Source organism: Pseudorca crassidens, chromosome 4 (assembly GCF_039906515.1).
Source record: "Pseudorca crassidens isolate mPseCra1 chromosome 4, mPseCra1.hap1, whole genome shotgun sequence".
Lineage (NCBI taxonomy): Eukaryota > Metazoa > Chordata > Mammalia > Artiodactyla > Delphinidae > Pseudorca > Pseudorca crassidens.
Window position 1 is genome coordinate 4667564 of NC_090299.1, and position 22874 is coordinate 4690437.

General features: G+C 38.2%; 1 protein-coding gene across 2 annotated transcripts in view; it reads right to left on the bottom strand.

Annotated features, from left to right (window-relative positions):
• Nucleotides 1–10372: 10372 nt before the first annotated feature.
• The window catches only part of NAA15 (N-alpha-acetyltransferase 15, NatA auxiliary subunit), a 75931-nt gene continuing 63429 nt past the window's right edge, over nucleotides 10373–22874 (bottom strand). Inside the window, exons 17-20 of one of the 2 annotated variants that reach the window (XM_067735057.1) lie at nucleotides 20667–20765; nucleotides 15393–15536; nucleotides 14169–14266; nucleotides 10373–12807 (exon numbers count right to left, since the gene is read on the bottom strand). In XM_067735057.1, the coding sequence (XP_067591158.1) occupies nucleotides 12607–12807; nucleotides 14169–14266; nucleotides 15393–15536; nucleotides 20667–20765 (542 nt within the window). In that variant the 3' untranslated portion in view covers nucleotides 10373–12606. Of the gene's footprint in view, nucleotides 12808–14168; nucleotides 14267–15392; nucleotides 15540–20666; nucleotides 20766–22874 lie in introns of both variants that reach the window. The other variant, XM_067735056.1, reaches the window with a different exon arrangement.

Genomic DNA, 22874 nt, shown 5'->3' on the forward strand with positions numbered 1-22874 from the left:
ATTCCCAAACCTATTTTTAAACTTTTACTTTATGTGAATATATCCATAAATGATACTTAGTCTTATCTCACATAAAAAATTTACATATAAGAAACATAATACAATGCCATTTAACTTTTTTGATCACTACTGTTTTAGAGAGCAATCCTTGATTCACCTAATGCTAGCTTATTTGTATTAACTGTACAGCATTTCATTAAATGAATATAGTAAAATTTGTTTATGTTACATTTTATTTCCAAATTTCATTATTATAAACAATACTGTGATGAACATTCTTGCACGTCTCTCTGGCAAATGCGTGGGAATGTTTATAGGGCATATGTGTGTGTGTGTGTGTGTGTGTATATATATACATATATATATACACACACACACACATATACACAGACACACATATATGTATATACACACAGGTATATATAGATATATATAGATATCCTAGAGGAATTGCTGGTTTACACACGTTTTGTTTTTGTTTTTGTGGTACCCGGGCCTCTCACCGCTGTGGCCTCTCCCGTTGCGGAGCACAGGCCCCGGACGCGCAGGCTCGGCGGCCATAGCTCACGGGCCCAGCCGCTCCGCGGCATGTGGGATCTTCCCGGACCGGGGCACGAACCCGTGTCCCCTGCATCGGCAGGCGGACTCTCAACCACTGCGCCACCAGGGAAGCCCCACACGTTTGATTTTAGTAAATAAATATTGCCAATTGCCCTCATAATGATTATACCAATTTATACTCCCAAAGACAGTACACCTGAGAGTTCCTGTGCTGTTTTTCAACATCTCTGCCAGCATTGACATTCAGACTTCTAAAATGTTACCGACTAGATGGATGTGAATGATCACATCTTGATTTTGAACCTTTGGACCCCAATCCTTAAAAAATTTTGACTCTTCAGCACTATTATCTTCTGCTTCTCCTAGCTTTCTGACTACTACTTCTTGGTCTCTTTGGCTAGCTTCTCTTTCTCAACCCCCTTTTCTCTCAGTATTTGTAAGTCATCTTTTTTTTTTTTTTAAAACATCTTTATTGGAGTACAACTGCTTTACAATGGTGTGTTAGTTTCTGCTTTATAACAAAGTGAATCAGTTATGCATATACATATGTCCCCATATCTCTTCCCTCTTGCATCTCCCTCCCTCCCACTCTCCCTATCCCATGCCTCTAGGTGGTCACAAAGCACCGAGCTGATCTCCTTGTGCTATGCGGCTGCTTCCCACTAGCTAGCTATTTTACATTTGGTAGTGTATATATGTCCATGCCACTCTCTCACTTCGTCCCAGCTTACCCTTCCCCCTCCCCATATCCTCAAGTCCATTCTCTAGTAGGTCTGCATCTTTATTCCTGTCTTGCCCCTAGGTTCTTCTGACCACTTTTTTTTTTTTTTTTAGATTCCATATATATGTGTTAGCATATGGTATTTTTCTTTTTCTGACTTACTTCACTCTGTATGACAGTCTCTTGGTCCATCCACCTCACCACAAATAACTCAGTTTCATTTCTTTTTATGGCTGAGTAATATTCCGTTGTATATATGTGCCACATCTTCTTTATCCATTCATCTGTCGATGGACACTTAGGTTGCTTCCATGTCCTGGTTATTGTAAATAAAGTTGCAATGAGCATTGTGGTACATGACTCTCTTTGAATTATGGTTTTCTCAGGGTATATGCCTGGTAGTGGGATTGCTGGGTCATATGGTTGTTCTATTGTTAGTTTTTTAAGGAACCTCCATACTGTTCTCCATAGTGGCTGTATCAATTTACATTCCCACTAACAGTGCAAGAGGGTTCCCTTTTCTCCACACCCTCTCCAGCATTTACTGTTTGTAGATATTTTTGATGATGGCCATTCTGACTGCTATGAGGTGATACCTCACTGTAGTTTTGATTTGCATTTCTCTAATGATTACTGATGTTGAGCATCCTTTCATGTGTTTGTTGGCAGTCTGCGTATCTCCTTTGGAGAAATGTCTATTTAGGTCTTCTGCCCATTTTTGGATTGGGCTGTTTTTGTGATATTGAGATGCATGAGCTGCTTGTAAATTTTGGAGGTTAATCCTTTGTAAGTTGCTTCATTTGCAACTATGTTCTCCCATTCTGAGGGTTGTCTTTTCATCTTGTTTATGGTTTCCTTTGCTGTGCAAAAGCTTTTAAGTTTCATTAGGTCCCATTTGTTTATTTTTTATTTCCATTTCTCTAGGAGGTGGGTCAAAAAGAATCTTGCTGTGATTTATGTCATAGAGTGTTTTGCCTATGTTTTCCTCTAAGAGTTTTATAGTGTCTGGTCTTACATTTAGCTCTTTAAGCCATTTGGAGTTTATTTTTGTGTATGGTGTTTGGGAGTGTTCTAATTTTATTCCTCTACATGTAGCTGTCCAGTTTTCCCAGCACCATTTACTGAAGAGGCTGTCTTTTCTCCATTGTATATTCTTGCCTCCTTTATCAAAAATAAGGTGACCATATGTGCGTGGGTTTATCTCTGGGCTTTCTATCCTGTTCCACTGATCTATATTTCTGTTCTTGTGCCAGTACCACACTGTCTTGATTACTGTAGCTTTGTAGTATAGTCTGAAGTCCAGTAGCCTGATTCCTCCAGCTCCGTTTTTCTTTCTCAAGATTGCTTTGGCTATTCGGGGTCTTTTGTGTTTCCATACAAATTGTGAAATTTTTTGTTCTAGTTCTGTGAAAGATGCCATTGGTAGTTTGATAGGGATAGCACTGAATCTGTAGATTGCTTTGGGTAGTACAGTCATTTTCACAATGTTGATTCTTCCAATCCAAGAACATGGTATATCTCTCCATCTGTCTGTATGATCTTTAATTTCTTTCATCAGTGTCATAGTTTTCTGCATACAGGTCTTTTGTCTCCTTAGGTAGGTTTATTCCTACTTTGTTTTGTTTGTTTAACATCTTTATTGAAGAATAATTGCTTTACAATGGTGTGTTAGTTTCTGCTTTATAACAAAGTAAATCAGCTATACATACACATATATCCCCATATCTCCTCCCTCTTGCGTCTCCCTCCCATCCTCCCTATCCCACCTCTCTAGGTGGTCACAAAGCACCGAGCTGATCTCCCTGTGCTATGCAGCTGCTTCCCACTAGCTATCTATTTTACAGTTGGTAGTGTATATATAAGTCCATGACACCCTCTCACTTCGTCCCAGCTTACCCTTCCCCCTCCCCATGTCCTCAAGTCCATTCTCTAGTAGGTCTGTGTCTTTATTCCTGTCCTGCCCCTAGGTTCTTCAGAACCATTTTTTATTTTTAGATTCCATATATATGTGTTAGCATATGGTATTTGTTTTTCTCTTTCTGACTTACCTCACTCTGTCACAGCTCACTCTTTTAAGTCACCTCCCTTCTGAGTTTCAGACCTATATACCTAGCTGCCTATTACACAGCTTATGGGAAACATGCCTAAAATTCATGTCTGAAAAGACCTCCTTTCCCCTCAATTTCTTCCTCCTAATACTTGACTGTTTTTAACGGCACTGTTAAAGACAGTGTTGCATGCCAAAATCCCGGGCATCACTGCTAGCTTTTACTCCTCCATGCACCGCTCTCTTCCCTCCAACATAGCCAGCTGATTGAGGTCCTACCTCCTCACATCTCTTGTATCCTTGGCTCTCTTCATAATGAGCTGTTGTTGCCCTTACTGCTTCTTACCAGATGTTATATTGATCAGAAGCAAGCACTTTGTTAGACATACCTGGGCTTGAACGAGGATTTTTAATCACTTACAAGCTATGTGACCACAGGAAAATTATGATCCTCAAGTCTTCTGTTAAGTGGGAACGATACCCACCTCATCATGGTTTTTTGAAGGATTAAATGAGCTAATGGGTACAAAATGCTTACTACACTGCCTGGCATATAGTAAGAACTCAGTGAGTTCTTACAGCTACTATTCACTAGCTCAGCTTGAGTCTTCTGATGAGCTGTTGTGCCTCCAATATTGCTCCCCATTCCCACCATCACAGTGCTAGCAGAATTCTCTCAAATACTTATCATCCTTCCCTAATTCTTCAATAACTGACCTTTGCTTACACAAAGCCAAATCCAGTCTTTTAGTAAGTCATCTAAGTCTCTCTTTAATCTCAGCCCCAGGCTCATTTCCCAGATTCTGTCAGGATATTTTACATACAGTTCCTGAATACATTATCTTGTTTCATGTATCTGTACCTTTAGGCACATTCTATCTTTTGTCTGTATAGGCAATTCATCTTTATCTTTCCAAACTCAAGGAACATCCTCTGTTAAGCTTTTCCTAGTCCATACAAACAGAAATCAGTACTGACTCTGAGGGGTTTATATATTGCTGCTGCAATCATTTCTTGATTTGCTTGTCTCCTTCACTAGCCTAAGAAAACTCTGAGAGCAAGGACTATGTCATATAGTCATATATGTCATATATCCCCAGTATGAAGCATAGTTCCTGGAGCTGGTAGGCATTCACTAACTACTGAATGGATGGAAGGAAGGACACTGGGACTGGCCTTATTTCATATCTTCTAAATAATTTTAAACAGCAGCATCAAGAAATCTGCCAAGTTCACTAAAGTTTTCATGAATGTCAAAATGATGGAGGTCATTTTCTCTACTGTGTGAAAAGGCAGAATATGTAAAGTGCTAGTACATGTAAAGTAAAACACCAGTGGGAAAAAAAAAAGCAAAACTTGAGCTGTTATTATCTAGGAAAAGATTATGAACTATTTCCTGAGTGTGCTGGCCCAATGTACTACAAGAGACAAACAAAGATATTCAAGTAGAACACTGACAAGTAAACAACATTGTTTTGCAATATTTATTGTTTTACTAATATTTATAATGAATGCTTACTATGTGTCAGGCTTTGTGGTAATCACTTTAGATACAGTATGTTACTTAACCCTTCCAACAACTATATGAAGTAGAAATTCTTAGTATCTTGCCTAAGGTACCTGAGCCAGGATTTAAACTTAGTTCTGTCTGGGAGTTCCCTGGTGGCGCAGTGGTCAAGAATCCGCCTGCCAATGCAGGAGACACGGGTTCCAGCCCTGGTCTGGGAAGATCCCACATGCCGCGGGGCAACTAAACCTGTGTGCCACAACTACTGAGCCTGTGCTCTAGAGCCTGCGAGCCACAACTACTGAGCCCACCTGCCTAGAGCCCATGCTCCGCAACAAGAGAAGCCACCGTGATGAGAAGCCCGCGCACCGCAATGAAGAGTAGCCCCCGCTCGCTGCAACTAGAGAGAGCCCGCGGACAGCAACGAAGACCCAACGCAGCCAAATATAAATTAATCAAAAAAAAAACACCCATTTAGTTCTTTCTGATCTAAAAGCTTGTTTTAACTATATTATACTATTGTTGGACCAAGCCACAAGGTGTTTATGCCAGAAATTTGACATTTAGTCACAAGGATCAGAGAAAAGTAACTAAAGTATAAAGTAAGCCTTCCATGTGAAGAGATTAAAACAATTTGACCTCCCAGTTTGCAAAGGTGAAGGAAAATCATCCATGTCTATAAACTCAAAAATGGCAATGAACAGTATCAACCAGTTTCATTTATCAAAATCTTTAACCTGGGCTTCCCTCGTGGTGCAGTGGTTGAGAGTCCGCCTGCCGATGCAGGGGACACGGGTTCGTGCCCTGGTCCGGGAAGATCCCACATGCCGCGTAGCGGCTGGGCCTGTGAGCCACGGCCGCTGGGCCTGCGTGTCCGGAGCCTGTGCTCCGCAACGGGAGAGGCCACAACAGTGAGAGGCCCACGCACCGCAAAAAAAAAAAAAAAAAAAAAAATCTTTAACCAGTCAAGAACAAACTAGATAGACTTGAGGGTTGGTCTATAAAACAATTCCTATTTTGTTAAAGAAAAATACTAGACTGGATAAATTTGGGAGATCTATCCAGAATGTTATCTCATAAACTAAGTTGTAATTTGATACATAATTCTGTAGCACGTAAATCTCCTTTCCAGGTTCTATACCAGCAAGCCACATTTTGGTTTGAATTCCATCTGTCCTGGAATCAGGGTTCCTTTCACATCTGAGATTTGTAATAGCAATTCACTCATTTATAGAAAATGCAGTCCTTTAGGGAGAAAAACCCCATATGTATTTGATTTGAGATTAGGTATGTATATTAGGACTATATGAATTTTCAGGGAGTATATGAATTTTCAGGGATTAATACCTACCACCTATCCTTATTTAAAAGCCTGTGGGGGCTTCCCCTGATGGCGCAGTGGTTAAGAATCTGCCTGCCAATGCAGGGGACACGGGTTCGAGCCCTGCTCTGGGAAGATCCCACATGCCACGGAGCAACTAAGCCCAAGCGCCATAAATACTGAGCCTGTGCTCTAGAGTCCGCGAGCCACAACTACTGAGCCCATGTGCCACAACTACTGAAGCCCGCGTGCCTAGAGCCCGTGCTCCGCAACAAGAGAAGCCACCGCAATGAGAAACATGCACACCCGAACGAGTAACCCCTGGTCGCCACAACTAGAGAAAGCCCGCGCGCAGCAATGAAGACCCAATGCAGCCAAAAATAAATGATAATAAATAAGATTAAAAAAAAAAAAAAAAAGCCTGCAGGCTCCGTGCTTTGCTCTGGTGCTCATGCATTCAAAACCTCAAGCATCTATGGCAATTACTGCTTCAGTGGAGCCAAGTTACCATGACATCTAACAAAACTATGTAGAGGTGACTTTTTTCTTTGAATACAAGCATCTCATGTAGTAGAGCAGCAGCATGAGGGATCTTTGTTCCCCGAGCAGGGATCGAACCTGTGTCCCCTGCGTTGGGAGCGTGGAGTCTTAACCACTGCACTGCCAGGGAAGTCCCAGCAGCATGATTTAAGCAGGGAAAAAGCATGGACTTTGAAAATAACCTGACAGACCTTTTGACAGAAAGTTCAACTACAAATTCTTCCCTTTAATGTAAGACAGGGGAAAGTTAATCTTTTCGCACTTACATAGTTGCTTGCCCTTTGAGCTTTTTGAGGAAAAAACCAACTACTATAAAATATTTTAAACTTCTTCCTCAAAATAGACAGTATCCCTTAGAATCACTGGGGTAGTGTTGAAAAAAAGAGGTAAGGCAAGAAGAAAGGGAGAGAGGGAGAGAAGCAGGATGGGAGGAAGGGAGAAAGGAAGGGAAGGAAAAGACAAGACCAATGTCCAGGCCTGGCTCCAGATAATTTAAATCAGAGCTTTGCAGGTGGGCCTGGGCAATGAGGTCTGTGGCTTTTAAAAAGTCCTCCTGGGATTCTAATATACAACCAGGATTAAGTTTATGACTTAAAAAGATCCAACTGCCAGTCCTAAGTAGAGAAGATCAACTGTGGACCGCAGCTTTGGTTGTGATGCACACTGGCTATATATAGGTCAAGTGTCTAGAAATAACCCGTGCAGATCCCCACCTAGTGTCTCCGTACTTGTAACGATTAAAAGGCAAGATGCTAGGCTGCAGAAAATAAAGCCTTACAGGTAAGTGGTTTGTGTGTTACCAGTCCCCTTATACTGTTTGAAAGGTGAAAGAAAAACAACGACTGAGTGGCCATCTTGGCAGTTAACTTAATTCCACTGGACATGACTGTTACCTGGGTGGCTGGCTGCTAAAGACATGAAGGATGAGTAGATTCACTGGCCACTCAGGCCACAATGAACAGGCAGCTGCGAAAGCAGAGGATGGCGCTCCGGTCACCTGCTTCCTACAAGGCCAGTCACAACTGTTCCTCTGACAAACTATAGGAAAAAACCAAAAATTAGATGCGAGACATTCATTCAACATAAATAACGGATCTGTGGTATTTTGAGGAAATTCCTGAAGACCAACAGAGAGGGACAAGGGGAAGATAAATGGGAATACTCTACACCAATAGATAAAAAATCTATGAGCCTTTGCAGGTGACCTGAAAGTTAACAGTACTTTATTGCTATTTTCTACAATCTATAGGGCAATATTAATATTCACAGCAAATTTAACAAGGATTTGAATATCTACTATGTACTGTCCTAATCACTGTACCTTTATACTAAAATTACCCAGTGTAAATCCTTTAAGATTTCATACATCACATTAGAAATGGATTTTCATGAGTCTGAACCGAAGCATTAATCATTTAACTTCACATTGCAATTAGATAGTTCTCTAAAATTAAAGCATCCTAGCAGGTCAATGAACAATGCTATGAGATATGGAATGTATCAGCCAACAGTAAGACTACTCGAAGTCAAATAGTTCGACAGATAAGTGGTTAGCTTAGTTATTCACTATTAATTAAGAAACACCAGAGTTTTAGAACACTTTAGAAAACCCAGTATCTAGACCAGTGGTGGTAAGGCATCAGGCACTAGACAATGGATTTGATAAACTTGCGGATCAAGGCAAACAAGTGGCAGGTTTATCAAAGCTCAGTACTAGGAAGCTATGGTAGGTTGGAAAGATAGCCATAGAATGGTATGGAGACAGGCTTTCTGGTTGTTAGACAATGCACAGGCAACTAAATAGAGGAGGCAAATTTAATTATTAGCTGAAAGCAAGCCATGGGGTCCAGAATATATCCCAAAAATCTCTTCCCTCCTATGTTGTTTCTAAAATTTATACTTATTGAGGCCCAGATGAAGATTTAGCGACAGCAGAAATCTTTATATCACAGATAGGAAATTTCCCATCATGTTTTCATCACCATCAATTTTTTTTTTCAGTTAGGAAGAACGGTACCACTTGCATGAAATAATACAGACCCTCAAAATAGACACCAAAAAATGCATATAAAAATGTAAGAACTAAATTACAGTCTCGTTAGATTGCCAAGTGTCAACTTTGCTTTTGCTACAAGGAGCCTCGAAACAAAATCTGTATTCTGCTTTTGGCGCACAGAACCCTACAAGGAGCACTGAGGATTAAAATTCCAAGTTTATCTAGAGTTGACAGTTCAGTAAATTCTAATTTAAATAGTACCAATTTTTCTTTCTTCTGGCTATAATCCCAGGCTGGCATCGCTTCAGAGGCCAACTGGATAGACCAAGAGGCTGGAACCCTTAGACCCTCCCTCCTACAACACACAGCCTCCCTTCCCTTCTGCCCATTTTTACGTCACCCTAAGAGGGGCGTGTCCTGATGGAGGCAGCCGCGCCAACAGGCCAAACAGGCCGCGTGGGTAACCTAGAGTACGCAACAGGTAATCCTCTGGTTATCGGAGTGACAGCACTCTTCTGCAGAGCGTCCTGCACGCTACCAACATCCGCCTCGCAGGATGCACACTGAAAGCCGCAAGCGCAGCTCGACAGAGAGTAATAACCTTTTCCAAAAATGCTTTACTGCTACAAGTTGTGAGGTTTCCAACCATCAAAATTGGAACAAAACTTAAGGTTTCAGCCCTGCCACTTCATGGGACTGTTTTTAATGTAGGTTTGGCAGTGGACCCAGCAAAGTTCAGATGACAGCAGAACGGTACCAGGAAACTTTGCCTGTAACCCCAAGAGGTGGAGCACGAGCTAGAAGAGGAAGACCACTTTCCATCTGAAGGATCCGTCTTCCTTTGAATCCTCTTAGTTAAGAGTAACGTCAAAATTTAAGGCTGGTAGTTACTAAGACAAGTATAGACGTATCTGGTAAGAAAATCCAACACTTCACTTTTAAACTTTTTCCAAACAGATGCTACACGTGGCAACTGAAATATTCCTGGAAATGGTGTAGAAGACAGACTTCCCTGAATTTATCACAACCTACCTGAATCCAGACCACACTTTTCTGGCCTCTTCTTACAATCACAGCTTTCGTTTCACACCCCTAACAGCAATATACCACGGAGTACAAACAACACTGTGAAAAACAAGGGCTTGATGAAACCCACAGAAAAGCTATTCACTAATGTCGGGACTACTTTTAGTCATGCTATTAGATCACTTTATTCTTGTGCATAATAAATAGATACAGAAAAATGTTGAAAATGTTATGACTCAACTATCTAATTAAAGCTGAGAAAAACTAACCTAGTCAGATTTTAGTTTTTAAATGAGAAATGACAAGAGTAGTAAATATAAAGAAAAACAAAAAGAACTTTACTTCTCCTATGTTAATACAGGTCAAGGGACCCTTTCTTCTCAAAAGGGTTGATAACACCAGTTCTTAGCAATAGACATAAGGCACTTGTTTAGATTACAACATCACTGCATTTTCTTCCCACTTTTTTTTTTTCTAACCCTGTTTTCCCCACAGTATCATTTGGAATAGAGTGAATGAGGCAAATGTGAGATGATCCAGTTGATACTACCCAGAGCAAGATAGTACAGTACAATGTTTTAGGGGTGACGTCTGGACATAAAATGAACCCTTGTCAATGTCCTCTGACACCAGACAATGTATCCACTATCAAGTAAACCTGAAAGAAAATAAAATATTTATTTAATAGTTCCAGTAAAATTGGGTTGGAATACAATATACAGGTTAGGAATTTAGCTCCTCGTGGGTGGCATCTGCATCAGGAGTTCTTCGTACTTATGAATATTCATTCTAAGACAATCTACATCATTTGAACATTGTCAGGACAAATATATGAATTTCATTTCCATATACAGTAGCGTTTAAACATAAGTCACACATACATCCCCTATCACGTGGCTGGTGCCTCCTCCCATGACCTCACTGGTGGTAGAGGGAACACCACTGTTCTCCCTCCACCACCACCAAGAACTTCAGTTGCCACTCACAGGAGAAGCTGGAAAAGGTTTTGTTTTGTTTTGCCATCTGTTAAGATGTTCCTGAGACAGGGCCAGTTAATAAAACATAACAAAGCACTGGAGTTCAGTCTGTACTTGTCTTTACATCACTAAATCGTTAGACCGGGATGTGGAATGCAGGTCACGTACTATGAAACGCTGAGTTTAGCACACCTGTTCAATCAGTAAAAGGATCAGGTCTCCTGAAAATTCCCTTTAGAATATACTTTCTATAAACTAAAAAGTACCACAAAAGGTCAGTTATATATACAATCGATTCATTTTACTTAATCTCCTTATTTGCTGAGATCCTGCAGATGCAACGAGCGTGTTAAGCCTCTGGCCGTAGTTCTCAGTGTGCAGGGTTAACATTTTAAGGCTCATTTTCTCAATCAAAATAGCAGTTCTCAGTTTTCCTTTCAAATTACTCATTACATTCATAGTACCTGCTGCCATCCTGGCCCTCAATGAAATCTTAATGCAGGAACACCACTACACTTGCATTATGTAATTTTTTGACACCAACACTAAGCCCGATCTAAAAAGCTCCCCTCTGCACTAGCCTTACAGCACATTACACTGCCTCAGGCTTGCACCTCTGTTTCCACCTGTGTATTTTCACAGAAGCCCAACACATATTAGTTGAAATATTCACACAACTGTTTTTCAAAACAATTTATTGCATCATATTTGGTACCTTATGTTTGACAACAAAAAGGAAATTACATCTGTAACTGCAGGAAAAAGAAGCTGGTCTGTTATTGAAAAAAAAAAATCTTGGGCCCTTTAAAAATTACAAAGTCTTGGGCTTGCCTGAAACAACTGAGCAAGAAATATATTCTTAGAAATGTAGGGCTTCAAGTATTACAAACCTGTGACACTGTGGAAAAATTCCAGAGGTATCTAAACTGCAGCACTTTTTTTTCTGCATATCGTGAACAAGGCCTGCTGAGGTTTTTAACTGGTAGTCTCTTGATCGGTCATAGAATGGTAGTCAGGAGTTCTGCTCTTTAACTCCGAGCCATGGTAGATTTTCTTTTTTCACTCTTGGGTGAAAAAGTTCATGCTTGCTAATTAGTTGGTGCCACATCACAGTGCATTTGGTTCTTGCATTACAGTTTTAACAAGTTTGGCCAAAACAATGCTGAAAGGTTTGCATTGTTATTTTAGTTCTTCAAGTTTTAGTTAGAATTGAGATTGTTCCAACTGGTTCCTCCAGTTAAAAACTGTGGTACAAGAACACCAAACTGATCATGTACAGTGAATTTTGGAAACACAACAAGTGTATTGAACACCCTCTAGGTTTCTTATAATTCTGCTTGGTAACTCTATGTCCCAGCTTCTACAACATCAAGCATCTGTTGCAGGCTTCTCTGTAAATGGCGATTCACACTGCATACTTCCTATGGTCAGAATCAACCTTGTAACAAAATCAGTCAGATGCTAAAGCCCCAACACCTCTTTGTGCTCAGTGAAAGAATCCAGTGCTACAACAGCATTTCTGCTGTCTGAGATATAGTAAAATCTCACAAGACAGATTTAAAGTAATATTTCTGCCACACACCTGCTTTGTTAGCTGTAACAGCCTCCAGATTTTATATAAATTAGTTTAAAAACATGGGTGGGTAGGTAGGAATAGGATAAGGTATCTTTTTTTAACCCCTCAATTTTAGCAGCTTTTAATTTTTTAAGAAACTGAACCTATATCCTGTAATATGTTAGATATTTTATATATACTTTTCAGCAGGATAAAAAACGTAAAACACTATTTGAAGGCAAGAACATTTACTCTTCTCATTGTGTGTAAGTTAGAGCAATGCAGCAGGTGCGTGACAAAAATATTATACACTAGATATGGTCCAAAGTCATTCCATTTGCTTGTTTAATGATGTTCAAATTTCATTGGCCAGTTCTTCAGTTTCTGCAGAACTATCTCCGTTAACTGTGATCTTCATATCCTCTTCATATCCAGGAGGCATGAAAGCCAAAGCGTAAGGGAAAAGCTTATGACAATTTGCTCTGTAAACTTCAGCAGCTTCTTTACAGTCTCCTAGGCTACCAGCACACAAGGCTTCTAATACCTCCATACACGTCTAAAGAAAGAAAAAAGGTCATGTTATAACTTGTCACAAAAAACAAAGAGAGAGATTTTACTGTGAACTTATGAGACATTTCATTATCAAAAGATTTCCAAAATAAGAGGTGAACGTACATATTTAAGATACACAAAAGCATTTACTCCCGCTCTGCCTTCCATTAGAATTAGTTTCTTCAGAACTGCAGGGTTTATATGAAAGGATGGCTGTTTAAACAGGGCCAGGACTAAGGTGGGACCAGCAAGGTGAGTGGGGTGCTACATCTAAAGACACTCACTCTCAGCAAGTAACCGCTGGCAACCTTGCCTCAGCCTACCTGGCTCTGTGTATAAATGTTGACATTTACATGCCATTATCAATTACTTTAAACTTTTCAGAGGCTTAGAGCCAGTTGGCAAAATCAAACATTGTTTTTCAACCCTGTATTCAAATTAAAGAGAACCGTAAGGTATGTCCAATGACGAAGCAGGGAAGAGAGTCTCAGAAACACAAAGGGTATGTATGCAAGAAAAATTTGTTCATGAAAACTGATAATTCTTTCAACCAAACCCTTACGTAGGTCTGCTTATATTTTTAAATGATTCATGTTGACTTGCATTTCTCATGTTTTCTTCCTTTACCTTTTCACTTGGAAAATACTACAGTTTCTGGATATATGTAGTACCCCACAAACTCTGACAGCCTAGAAAGGTTCTAACCTAAATGACACGTTAATTAGCAGGCGAGAAGTAAAAACTTTCTTTCTTAAACATATTTACTTCATTTGCTATTAAAGGAATATATTAAACTGTCTTTCAGCAAGTGCTTTTTTATCTGGCCAATTATCACAAAGTAGCTGTTCTTTGTTTTCGGCCCAAAGTAGAATCTGTATTTTGCAACACACCCATGTTATCTTTTACTCTACTCAATTACATGTATACTGCAAGCTGTAAAATGAGCATTTTAATTTAATTCCTGGTAAATACATCTTAAATACATCAGAATCGTCATTAAAACCACTGCTTGCTCAGAAATGTATAGATACGAACTGAGATCCAAAATTAATTAACTAAATTAGTGTGTAAAACTTTACCAAAACAAATTTCTTAAAAATATTATTCAAAATGATTATTCTTATTATTCAACTAGATGTGAAACTAGTTACTGTATGCCAAGTAGCCTGCTGTATGTGTGTGCACACATATACAATCTTAAATAAATTTAAGAGAAGCTCAGTTTCTGAGATGGATTCATAATAGTTTGGAGAACAGTATCCATAAATAACAAAAAAACTATTTGGTGAAAATTATTCTCTTGGTGAAAGGAGAAACAAAAAGTAGTCCGGTACTCTTACAGAGAGATTATGAAAAAGTCTTTACCTGGAGGTTTCTGTTAGTGAGGGATTCATCAAGTGTTGTTGCCAACTCTATAGCTCGCTTCTGACTAGATGGATCTAAATAATATACCATTTTGGCAGCTAAATGAGAAGGAAAAAGGAAACTTGTTTTATTTCAAGATAAAACCAGCATTTTATCTTCTATCCATTCAACTATAAAATGCAAGGTAGGGGTCCTGGAGTTAAGATTCTGCACCTCCACTGCAGCGGGCGCAGGTCCAATCCCTGGTTGGGGAACTAAGACCCCACATGCCGTGCGGTGTGGCCAAAAAAAAAAGAAAAGCAAGGTACATGTGCACACAGAGTGTGGCACTTTATCAGAAAAATGGGAATAACCATTTGAAATATTGTTATTAAAAAAAAATTCCTGAGACAGTAGACCAGAAACAGTCTAAGTGCCCAAACTAGGAGAATGATTAAGGTAAGAGAGACTATGAAGAAATACAAATATTCTAATAATAGTTGTCTTTGTGTGGTGGGACCATGGATAGTTTTCTTCTTTCTAAAATGAGCATAATTTGGGGTTGAGGAGAATACTTCAGAGTGTGTGTGCGTGTGTGCGCGCGCGCGTGCGTGTGTGTTTGAGGGGTAGGGGCGTGGGAGATACCCGACCTTGATGGCACGAGCCAGAAAAGCTGAATTCAGAATTCCACAAAGGCGTACACAAAGCTGCCGGGCTTCTTAGCCAGGTATTTAAAGGCACAGCGCCAAAGCGCTACCCATCGGTCCCATCAAGGCCAGACTTTGGCTCGTTAGCACAGACCCTTGCCAAACGACCCTTGCCCGCGAGATGGTTGCAGGAGTGTAGCACTGTCAAGTCTGATATCTTATAAGCATCAGAAATGAAAGGCGATGGGTTGTATCCAAGTGAATTTTAAGGGCACGTTGATGACGGAAAGAAAATAACCAGAAAGATCCTCCCTCACTGTACGGAACGGATAGCTAAATTCAGTTTATACTTGCTTCTCTGTAATGCCGATGCAGAACCAGGAGAAACTACTGGCCTTGATTCATAGTAAAAATTTTATCTAAGAAATTTAAAAATTTATGAGGCATATTTAAGCTGCCTGTTTTCATGGGAATAAAATGTGACATGTACGCGTTTGCCTCTTCCCTGCAAAAACATTTGTAACCTTGTACTTGATCCATCATGATAAAAACTGAAGCTGTTTTAGAGTCTAAGATAAGGACAAAATAAAGTGATTACCTGATAATCTGTGTGGCAATGAATCAGAATTCCTTTTCAGAAAAGTTTCGTTAAAATTCTTTGGATTCGTTGCTCCAAAAAGACGATTCATTTCTTGTTTTAATACTGTTCTAACTGTATCAGGTAAATCTTTACTTTCACACACTGCTGAACAAATTTAAAACAAACTCTATTAGCAGATACTGATAAAGTTTGTAGGAATTAAAAAATCATCTACCTGATGAGGCCAATGAAACAAAGCAATTATGTACAAAGACTAGATAAACCTACTGATAAGTCAACATTTAAAGAGCTAAATCTATATAAATTTAAAGAATGTGTATCAGCAGAATAGTCTAATGATTTTCTATAAGGCTACCAAAGACATTTCATTGACAGATGATTCGTTTCCAGAAAAGAATTCTGTACTGAAAACAATATAGATGCTGAAAGACAAAGCACCACAGCCTTCTAAGCCCCTAGCAGCTGCCCCCTCAGCTTTAAAGGGAGTTTATAAAATAGGGGCTCGATGGCACCTACCTGGCAGGTGGTGTCACAGCAAATACACAGTGCAGAAGACAACAGAATCTTCCTCACCCTCTCCATCTTCTTCTATACCCAAGTAAGCCATTACAAATTTACCAATTAAAAGAAGTGGTCATTGACCTTTATTTTCAGTGATTACGTGAATTGAGCTATCACTGTGTAATAAATTCCGAAGGACCGCCAAAGTATTTTCCTGTAATGAATACACCGTATTCATCATATTCCCAGGCTTTGGCATTCAGAGATGGAAAAACTGGCCCCCAACCTCCCTGGGTTGAATCCTAGTTTAGTTTTGTTTCATTATTATTTTGGTATAGAGAGACAGTCTGGAGCTTTGAGCCAGACAGACCTGGGTATGAATCTAGGCTTGGACAAATCATAACCTCTCTGAACCTCTTTCTTGATCTGTGAAACTGAGGTGATATCTAACCCAGAAGGATCACAGTAAAGAAAAGCTACGAACAAAATAGCTAATGATGTAATAGGTATTCCATTCCAAGGTACTATTTTTGTCATAGATTGAAGAAAAGATAAATAGATTTTCCCTTACGATTAGGAACTACTGTTGGTGGCTTTCAAACTCTGACTACAACTAAGTATCTGTACTCTGATGAACATGTATCCTATATACATACCTTATTATGGGAAATGAAAGTTTCACAGAACACTGACCCTTAATTTGTGCAACACATGCTTGGATCTTCCACTCTATTTCTATTTTAGGTTTTCAAATGCTGAAAATGACCCACTAAACTTCTTTCATGGTCTCACTAATGGATCATTACGCTAAGTTTAAAGAACACTGAACTCTTGAATAGCAAACATCCAAGTGAAATATTCTACACATAATTAGTAACTGAATGATTGATTGATATATGCCCTTTGTTGGTTGAACAGCATTTCTTCTATCATTGTACAGAACTGCGTAGTTCAAATAAATGAGCTACTAATTAAATAATTTAGCTTAACCTCCATTATGGCTGTATTTGCAACTTGGATTTGGCAATTTATCAATATCCGTCTTTCGGAGAGGAACTGGCACAGGAGTACAGAGAGAACCAGCAGAAAAACTGTTAAAATAGGTTATAGCCAATTACAGTGAACATTATGTCAACAAACAGGGGTCATCTATAAAATATGTAATTTCCATGGGCCTTATTGGTTTGCTTGAAATGCTTTCAGGATACTTTATATGCAGATAGGAAAGTAATTGTATAGTTTACAGTATAGTTGGAAACTACACTTTTCATGTTTTTCATTACTTTCATTAACCTGTTGTCTTCAGATTAAACATCTCCGCAGAAAAATCAAAACTGCTTTAAAAAACAAAAAACAACTCATACAATTTAAAAAAATACATAAATATGTATCTCTTGAGATGTATCAAAGAGGAAATATTTAATAAATCCCAACATCGACTAACAGCTGTTTCCTTTTTGGGGGGTATTAATAGTTTGTATTAATAAAGCAATTCTTTGTTTAACAGACAAAAGGAATGTTTCCAAAAACATTTCCTTACTAGTTCACAAATTGTTTCTGGCCAACTCAATTTTCTCCCCTAAATCATGTAGATTGGAACTGTAATTTCCAGAAAGATATTAATTACAATCAATCAACCAAGCAACCAATCAACTCTACTGTAGCAAAAAAAATTTTTTTTTAACATTATACACCAATGAGGTGAGGAATGAATTTATTTATTTATTTATTTAGCTAGCTAGCTAGCTGGCTGCGCTGGGTCTTAGTTGCAGCATGCGGAATCTTTTTGTTGCCGCGTGTGGGATCTTTTAGTCGCAGCATGCAGGATCTAGTTCCCTGACCAGGGACCGAACCCGGGCCCCCTGCACTGGGAGCTCAGCGTCTTAACCACTGGACCACCAGAAGTCCCTGTAGTAAAATTTAGAATGTCCTATGGAATTCTATATAAGGAAGTTCCACCTGTACCTTTAAGAAAAGGGGCAGCCTCAAATGCCGAAGATTTATTACATAAGCTTTTATGGCTGAAGACTAATGAAGGGCGGGGAGTCAATCTAAAAATCCTTCTAAATTGATAAAAACTAACCAAAAAATACTGAGGTCTCAAGAAAGTAAAAAATCTCAGACTACCTAATTATCTTCCATGATACAATAATAAGTCCTGTGAATGAATCAAGAAAAAGTAATAACTGCGGGTAGGGGAATAAAACCTTTGCTAAGAGGTTTATGATTTGAGTCCTCAGATATCCTAAAATTAAAATCATGTTTGGTTCATGCTACTAACTTATCAGCAGATTAAATAAACCTAGTAATCACCAATAGTTAAAAGTCACACTGAGGAAGGGGTTGATTCTTAGCAAAAGGAGTTTCCCTGGGTTCCCAGGCTAGCCAGCATTTTTGGCTAATTGCGTAGAGTATGTTCATATTTTGTGTGAGATAATGACTACTCACTACTAGGTTATAGCACAAGTGACTCACTACTCAAAATGACAAAATAAATAAATGAGAGCATTAATTAAGCAAGGTGGGGTTTTTTTTGGGTGGGGGGAATACATAAGTATGGAAGAAAAATAATCTGCAGGGAAAAGGAAGAAATGAGTTTGTACAAATGAGAGAGGAAAATGATGTAAGATTCACGGTAGATCAAAGTGATCAAATAATACTAATTTTAAAAGCATTTAAGGGAATTTAAGCATATAAGGCAATATTAAAACAACTGAATACCTAAGCTCCTATGTTTTACTTAGAACTGACCAGAAATATAATTAAAATTGCTTTAAATTCTACAACTTAAAAAAAAAAAGTGAAAAACTTAAAAGTGGTAATATCATCCTCCTAATTAAAAACGGGGGAGGGAATACCCTATATAGTGACTCCGTGTAGCAGGTATTATTTACGTTGGTAGCACAACAACGTTCTGGAGATTTGGAAGGTGCCCGTAACCATGCTAAAATGAACATTCACTTAGAGAAGTCTCTACAACTGATAAAACAAGTGTGGAGGCACTGTTTTTACCTCCATGCTCTCTGGAAAGGTGTTACTTGTGAGGATTTCTTTGTAAAGAAGTTACTACAATATAACTTAACATGACAAATGTGTTCCTGAAAAGTTACTTCAAAATCAAATCTTTTTCTCAAGAACCAAATATATTAGTTAAAGGAACCCTGTGGGTTATAGTAACGAAGATGCCTAAATCTAGGGAAAATAAGGATGACTTTGTAAATCTCTTCCTGACAGTGATGTCGGCTGAACGCCTGGAGCAATGGGCACAGCTAACATCAACTCCGCTCAGTCATTCTAACTTTGAATGCCAGGACCATTCTGCCTTCTTCCTCTGAAGTCCATAAGCATTTTAATTTTCTGAAACAACTGTTGCAAGAAAATGGTCATTATGTTCATCAATCCACACACTCATTACAAGCAAATCCATCTAAATATGCCACTTTTAATTTGTATTTCAAAGGAATGTCTAACTCCATAAAATTTATAGGTATTATTTTATTACCTTTCAGGAAAGAACTGACTATATAAAAACAAAGTATGTATATATTGAAAATAGTTTAAACGCACTCCATTTTAACTGAGAATGAATTAAGACTTCTTTCTAGCCTTAAAAGTTATTTTTAATACAAAAAATAGAGACTAAAAAGAAACTCCCTTATTTTCTCTAAATACAGCAATTATTTCTTCTATTTTCTATAATGTGGTTACGTTATTTATTACTTCAGAATTTTTAAAAATTGAGGAAAATTTTTCTATGATTCAGTTTCTATAACAGGAATCATTTTTTTGACAAGCATAAATATGATTTAAACAAGGCTTTACTTTTTCTTAGAAGTCAAAACAATGTTCTTAATTGGGACAATTTAGCATTTTTCAAAAGAATGACTGGGATGCTTGGTTTAATCTCATTATTTTTATATGATGTATGGGTTCACATGGGGCTAAGTATTCAGTAATGAGATAGCTAATTTAATAGTATTTCCAAATTCTGCAGACTGTTACATTAAAGATTCAATTTCTCCTTATCCAGTCACTTAAAAAGAAAAACAAAAACAACACTACTTGACCACAGGAGTACTTTATTCTAAACTTAAGGCTCTTGTAGTAGAAAGAACAATATGAAGACTTGGGCTCTCGTCCCTGCTTCATTACTAATTATTGATGTTATCTTGAATAAGTAATTTAGTCTTTTAGGGTCCCAGGTTTCTCAACTATAAAAGGAGAGATAATTAGCATAAAATTCCACCTTTCGTCCTCTAGAATTCTGTAGCTTTACTTAGCATTAAAACTATAACGTACGGATCTTACTGTCTAAACATTTGAAAAGTGCGACAACTGTTTTAAAGTTCTTTTTAACCTGCATTTAATGACAAAGATTTTATGACTCAAATAACTGTGCTAAAGACAGAGATAAATGAGATAACTGATCAATTTCAAAGAGCTACTTTAATTTTAGAACAATTTACTAAGAAGTTTTACATAATGAAATATGACTCAAAAATTCAACTTATTAACTTTTTAGAAACAGAAATAAAGGTGATTCTCAAATATTTGGACTGAATGATTCTATGTCAAAATCAGGTAACATTTCTAGCCTGAAAATAAAGACCTTTACCACAAAGAAAAGAACACTTTTTTTTCCCCCTCAGCTAATTTAATACACAGCAGCCTTAAAATGACTGAGTTTATGATAAACTTGTACAAATCACTTATACAGTCACTATCAACTACTGCAGTCAAATACTTAAGTAATGGAAAACAAAAACATACCAGTACTAAAGAGTCGAATCATACATTCATGAAGCCAGGGATGACTAGAATCAATAGCAAATGCCCTCTTTACTGATTGTAGCATCAAAAGAAACTTTTCTATAAAAAGAAAAAGATATATTTTGATCATTTGATAAAAAGAGATGTCCTCCTTTGGAGGACTAATTTCTTACAAATAGAAAAACTCATTTAGAGTCAATCACATCTGAACTGAAACATATGACTAAAGCAAATGATTTCCTCAGATTAGCAACATTAGCTAATATTTTCCACACAACATTCTTTAAGAAAAAAAGGTTTTATTAAGTATAAAAAATTTAGATAGCATTCAACATTACTTGAACTAATGCCATATAAACAAGAAAATTTTGAAGCCATTTCATTCCCTAACCTCTTTTTTGTAGTCAAATAAACTAATTTTTCCCATTACTTAGAAAACTTCATTGTTTACGCTTGAAACTAATATTGTTTATGCCTTTCTTGTGTTTTGTGACACATGAAATGGTTTCCCTTCTACCTGACTGTTCCTCCCCTGTCAATCCCTGGCTTCTCTTCCCCCTCAAAAGGTATAGTATTCAACAACGTTATGTCCTTAGTCATTTTCTAATCTTTCTCAATGCTATCTCCTCCCACCCCATCCCCCATGTTCTCCAAGCTTCAGTAGTGTTTCCACCTGATGAATGGAAAATTGCACCCGATACTCACCACACTTCCAAGTCTCATCCATAAACACCTCTGTGTTAAGACTTCCCTAGTTTGGTATCATTCTCCAAATATCAAAATTCAAACCCCTGAATTCTGACAATTCCTTTTCCCTTACCCCCTACACTCAGAAAGCTAAAAATACTGCTATGTCCTTTGTCATCGCCCATTTCACACTGTTGCAACGCTGGAGAGTGATTCAGAAGTTAGTACACAGCAAAGAAGCCAACTGAATGGAATTTAGATTGCCTTTCACCAATTAAAGCAGAACAGCTTTTGTATTTTACACTTTGGGGTTCCATGCAAGAATTTGTTTAAAAGACAGTTGTGTTGGGCTTCCCTGGTGGCGCAGTGGTAGAGAGTCCGCCTGCCGATGCAGGAGACACGGGTTCGTGCCTCGGTCTGGGAAGATCCCACATGCCGCGGAGCGGCTAGGCCCGTGAGCCATGGCCGCTGAGCCTGCGCTCCGCAACGGGAGAGGCCACAACAGTGAGAGGCCCACGTACCGCAAAAAAAAAAAAAAAAAAAAAAGTTGTGTTAACTGTTAAAAGTTTTTAAATTACTTGACTATTTATTAAACTAATTTTCCAGATTATAACAAAATCATTGTGGAAAATAGAAAATATAAAAAAATATTTTAATCACTCAAATTCCATCAAGAGACAATCTCTTATCTTTTGATCTATTTTCTTCCCGGCTACTTTTCTATTTTACATACTCATATAAATATCTTAATAAAGATTAAAATCAAACTATAGCTAGTTCTGAATCTTATTTTGAAACAACGTTATATAGCACCTTTTCCTGGCATTTGATAAACATGATTTTTAAAATTTATTTTATTTATTTTAAAATATTTATTTATTTTGGCTGCACTGGGTCTTAGTTACAACACACCGGACCTTCATTGCAGCATGCGGACTTCTTAGTTGTGGCATGCATGTGGGATCTAGTTCCCTGACCAGGGATGGAACCCAGGCCCCCTGCACTGGGAGCATGGAGCCTTACCCACTAGACCACCAGGGAAGTCCCAGCATGGGTACTCTATAGAGGTACCATTTTATTCTATCTTGTTTAGCAGGACAGTTACACTGTTTGGAGCAGTAACTTTTTATCAGATGTTACTAACCAGTTTCTCTTTCCTTCAATATGTGTCACCTCAGTGATAAACTTTTTTTCAATGAACCACTTGGATTACATTAATTCAATACTGTAAAATCTTCTTAGTATCTACTACGTATAGCCTATAAGAATTCTAAATCTGGTAACCAAGATCTTCCATTTCTCCTTTATGTAGCTCAGGCAATATAGATAACCTCAACATTACTTACACACACTTGTGTTTTCTTCATGGATACTCTTCCCTTCTGTGCATCTTTTCTTTTAGAAGTATGGTACATTCTTCAAGATACACCTCAAACATCACATCTTCTATTTATAACAATGGCTAATAGCTGACATTTATTTAATGCTTACTGTGTATCAAACACTATTCTAAGATCTATG